The sequence below is a fragment of the Epinephelus moara genome, chromosome 24 (assembly GCF_006386435.1).
Source record: "Epinephelus moara isolate mb chromosome 24, YSFRI_EMoa_1.0, whole genome shotgun sequence".
Lineage (NCBI taxonomy): Eukaryota > Metazoa > Chordata > Actinopteri > Perciformes > Serranidae > Epinephelus > Epinephelus moara.
In genome coordinates, this window is record NC_065529.1 from 12,642,192 (window position 1) to 12,647,191 (window position 5,000).

General features: G+C 40.3%; 1 protein-coding gene across 1 annotated transcript in view; it reads right to left on the reverse strand.

Annotated features, from left to right (window-relative positions):
- Positions 1-5,000, reverse strand: part of LOC126385506 (magnesium transporter NIPA4-like) — a 25,446-nt gene that overhangs the window by 6,280 nt on the left and 14,166 nt on the right. Inside the window, exons 5-7 of the mRNA XM_050037252.1 lie at positions 4,541-4,546; positions 4,247-4,418; positions 1,444-1,656 (exon numbers count right to left, since the gene is read on the reverse strand). Of these exons, the coding sequence (XP_049893209.1) occupies positions 1,444-1,656; positions 4,247-4,418; positions 4,541-4,546 (391 nt within the window). The remainder of the gene's footprint in view (positions 1-1,443; positions 1,657-4,246; positions 4,419-4,540; positions 4,547-5,000) is intronic.

The following is a 5,000-nucleotide window of genomic DNA, read 5'->3' on the forward strand; positions in this document are numbered from 1 at the left end:
AGATCATATTTCTCCTGTTTTAGCTTCTCTGCACTGGCTCCCTGTAAAATCCAGAATTGAATTTAAAATCCTACTGTTAACTTATAAAGCTCTAAATGGTCAAGCTCCATCATATCTTAGTGAGCTCATAGTGCCATATTATCCCACCAGAACACTGCGCTCTGAGAACGCAGGGTTACTCGTGGTCCCTAAAGTCTCCAAAAGTAGATCAGGAGCCAGAGCCTTCAGCTATAGATATAGATATTGGGCTTTATAAATAAAACTGATTGATTGAATTGATGTGTTGCTCATTACAGCCCCGTAACCAAAACAGAAAACACTACATGGCCAAAAGTATGTGGACACCAAATGATCCACCCAGGTTTCAGTCCCTCTGTGAATTTACCAGCTTGTTTTGGGTTGTTGCGACTAAAACGCCTGATTTCACAGCAGCTTTTCTTTTTGTTTGTTTTTGTCTTTTTTTTTTTTTGTTTTTTTAATGGGTGGGTCCCTGTTTTGTTTGAGTGACACAATTCATCCAGTGGTTTCACACTGTTCCACAGGTGCTGATAATGTCCTAAAATATGCACCAACACATGTAGGTTAGAGGACGACAGCTACAGGGAGTAAATACGAGCATAAACTATGCAACGACCTTGACCTTTGAACTTGAAAATCTAATCAGTTCGTTGTTGATTCCTTAACAGACCTTGAGATATCACGACCGCTAAATGAGACGGTCACAATGTCATAGTGACCTTTGACCTCTGAGCACCAAAGTGTAATCGGTTCAGTTTTCACGTCAAGTAGACCAAATTTGAAGAAATTCCCTGAAGGTGTTCAGGAGATATCATGTTGAGAAGAATGCAACAGAAGAGGTCACAGACCTTTACCTTCAACCACCTTATTCTAATCAGTTCCTTCCTGACTCAAAGTGGATGTTTGTGTCAAATTTGAAGAAATTCTCTCAAGGTGTTTGTGAGACATCACGTTCACAAGAATGAGACGGATGCAAGGTCATGGGGGCCCTGAATTTTGACCTTTGGCCTCAAAAATCTAATCAATCCATCATTGAATTAAAGTGGACGTTTGTGCAAAATTTGAAGAAATTCCCTGCGTTCACGAGGGGGACAGATTGATGTATGGACAGACAACCAGAAAACATAAAGCCTCCGGCTGTGACTAGACGCTGGCATGGATGCTTAGAAATGTTTTATGAGGACGGAAACCCAAGACCAATCAACATGAGGTACGTCAGCAGTTTGTTTGTTTGTTTACTAGAAAACTCCATGGTGCAGCTTTAATTTTAGAAGCATCTTGTCCTGAAACTGAAGCGTACGTTTCAACCTTTTTCTGACACTATGTGAAAAGTCAGAGTGTCATGAAGCTTCCTCCTCTGAAGACTGCGCTGAATATCAGCCACAAAGACACATTCATGTGGACGAGGGGGGAGGGACCACTAACCTGCAGCTCTCTGAACAGGTGGAGCATGGACACGCCCACCACGATGACCAGGAACGCCCCCAGCGTGGTGACCACATCCACGGCCGCCATGCTCCTCCACTCCTGGAAGAGGATGATGGAGGTGGACAGAACCACAGTGGTGAAGAGGACGTAGTAGATGGGGTAGACCAGCAGGGTGTTGAAGGTGTCCAGAGACTTGTTCAGGTAGTTCACCTGCAGGCAGACAGACAGGTGAGAGAAGCTCCTCCTTTTTTATGATCCTCAAACATCTGTCTGTGTCTGTGATATCTAATTTAGGATTATCGTGAACTAAAAAACTGAAATTAAAATGAAAATAATCAAAGAAAAATATCGACACAAGCTGAAACTAAATCAAAATGATATTGCTGAAGAAAAACTGAACTGAAACAATACCTGGTTAAAAAAATAAAATAAAAATGAACCTTTTGACCTTTCAGATATAAAATGTCATCACTTCATTATTTTATCCTGTTAGACGTTTGTGTCATAATTAATGTATGAATTCTTAAGTTATGGCCAAAAACAGGTTTTGTAAGGTCACACTGACCTTTGACCACCAAATTCAAATCCGTTTATTCTTTAGTCCAAGTGGACGTTTGTGTCAAATTTAAATTCCTTTTAAGTGTTCTTGAGATATCACAGTCACAAAAATGAGACATATAAGGTCACAGTGACCTTGACCTTTGACAACCAAAATCTAATTAGTTCATTGCACAGTCCAAGTGGACATTTGTGCCAAATTTGAAGAAATTCCCCTGACGCATTCCTAAGAGCTTCCACGAGTTGTGTCATAATTAATGTATGAATTCTTGAGTTATGGCCAAAAACCTATTTTGTGAGGTCACACTAGGGCTGGGCGATATGGCAAAAAAAATGATCACGATTTATTTTTTCATATCATCCAATCTCGATTATTATCACGATATTTTTTATTGTTTTTAAACTGCCAGTTTTAAAGTATCTGTACTTAAAACTAAAGAAACTAAAGGTTAGTTCAACATTTTATTAAGAAACGAAGTAAATAACAAAGCAAACAACAGTGCAACAAATGTAGAAAAATATAACACCAAAAGTGCGCTACCTTACAGTCCTGAGTATTTTTGGAGGTATACAAGATAGAAAATAAACAAACTGCCCCCTTGGGCATAATGAAGACGCTTTAAAATGTATACATTATCATTTTCAAGTTATGATGCTACATGTGCTGTTAATCATTGCTACTTGCAAATGTGCATAATTTTTAATAACAACACAGATTTGGTTGTTTCAAGTTAAAAGATAACAGTACAAAACAAACAACAATAACAATATAAAAATTAGCAGCACTGAATACTCTGATCAAATGCCTTTCGCAAACAACAACACTCCTTATGGTCAATATTTTAAACAGTAAACCCAACATTATATTAAAATACAAAGCAAATAAAGCAAATTAAATAAAATATAGAAAATATGAGAACAATTTTCACCCAACAGTGCAACAAATGTAGAAAAATATAACACAACAGTGCACTAGTTTACAGTCCTAACAATTTTTTGAGGTATACCAGATACAAAATAAACACACTGTCCTTTTGGAATGTTGCTCATATGGCGCAATGGCAGCAAAAGATGACACTATTGATTGCTGCTTTGGTTGGGGGGCTGCCGCTGCACCGCTAGTAGTGGCTACACTGCTAATGCTACGTGTGTAAGTAGCAGTGACAGGCTGTGCAGACTCCGCTCGCGTTTTCATGCTTTCTTTATAGTCACTCGGGTGGTACTTCTTCAAATGGTTAAAAAGATTTGTTGTGTTGCCGGTTTTTGAGGGCACAGACCGCCGACATACCTTGCACACCGGCTTAATTTGCTGCACGTCACTTTGGAGATACCCGAACCACCGCCACACAACCGACGTTGAGTAACTTTTCCTGTCAACAATAGCCTCATCTTCGGAGGATAACGCCAAGTCAAGGCTGACATCTGTTTCGCTGTCCTCGGCTCCGCGTTTGGCTCCGCGTTTAGCTCCACGTTCGGTCATGCTGTTTACTCCTCTGTTTACTCCCCCGGCAACTTTCAAGCGGAAGTGGAGCAGGAAAAGATCGACTCTGATTGGCTGTTGCCACGCACATTTCCGCTATGTTTGATCGAGTAAATAGGCTCACAGCTGATCACCGTAATCGACCTGAAATTAATCGCGATCACTAATCACGATCATATAATCGCCCAGGCCTAGGTCACACTGACCTTTGACCACAAAATTCAAATCCGTTTATTCTTCAGTCCAAGTGGACGTTTGTGCCAAATCTGAAGAGATTCCCTTGAGGCGTTCTTGAGATATGGTGTACACAAGGATGGGATGGACATAGGTATGTACGTACAGGCAGATGGACGGACAACCCAGAAACACAATGTCTCCGACCGTGGCTATCTTCGGCACGGAGACATGAAAAACATGAATTTCTGTGAAGTTAAACCACAGAAATTTAACGCATTAACAAGAAGATGATTTAATATTTTAGTACCAGCTGGGGTCAAATTTTCTTCTGAGTGCAGCAGTGAAATATTCCCAAATATTCCATCCATGTATTTTGTATGTAGCTCTGTACGTCTGAAACATTAAACCTGTGTCCTGACAAACACAAACTACAACTACTGTAAAAATACATTTATGAAAAATAAGCCTTTCTGAAAAAGTGAAATTAAACTAACACTTTGAAAACTATCGAAAATAAGAATAAAATTAAAATGCATTTAAAATGACACTGACAGACTTCCTGCATGAGAGGATGAAACAGCTCACCTGTGTTACTATGGAGACGATGAGCGTGACGAGCAGGATCCAGATGAGAGGACTGGCGAGCACTGAAATATCATATAACACTAAACAGAGAAAAACACAGATGAGTTTTAGAGTACGATTCATCAACTGGTTTATAACACGCTGTGATAAAACTGTCTGATTAAAAAAACAAGGAAGGATTCAAACTGAAGCAGAACACCAGACGTCCTCGTCTTTACTCAGCACAGTCTCCTGCCAGCTGCCCACATTACCCACAATGCAACTCTTCCTCTGACAGGTCAACATCATCCTCACTGTGACCTNCAGAGAAAAACACAGATGAGTTTTAGAGTACGATTCATCAACTGGTTTATAACACGCTGTGATAAAACTGTCTGATTAAAAAAACAAGGAAGGATTCAAACTGAAGCAGAACACCAGACGTCCTCGTCTTTACTCAGCACAGTCTCCTGCCAGCTGCCCACATTACCCACAATGCAACTCTTCCTCTGACAGGTCAACATCATCCTCACTGTGACCTCGTCACATGTCCACGTTTGGTCATGGACTTTCCACGTCCACATATGACGTCCAAGGTACCCTGGGTGTGTTGGTTGTTGACGTTCTGGGACGCTGTGTCAACTTCAGCCTGTTACATGCATTGTCTGTTTTCAAAATACACTTCTGTTTTCACAGGAAATGTACAGTTTGCATACAGTCTCTTTCAAAATAAAAGCACTACGTTGGTGAAACACCACCAACTGATGTTTTTTTT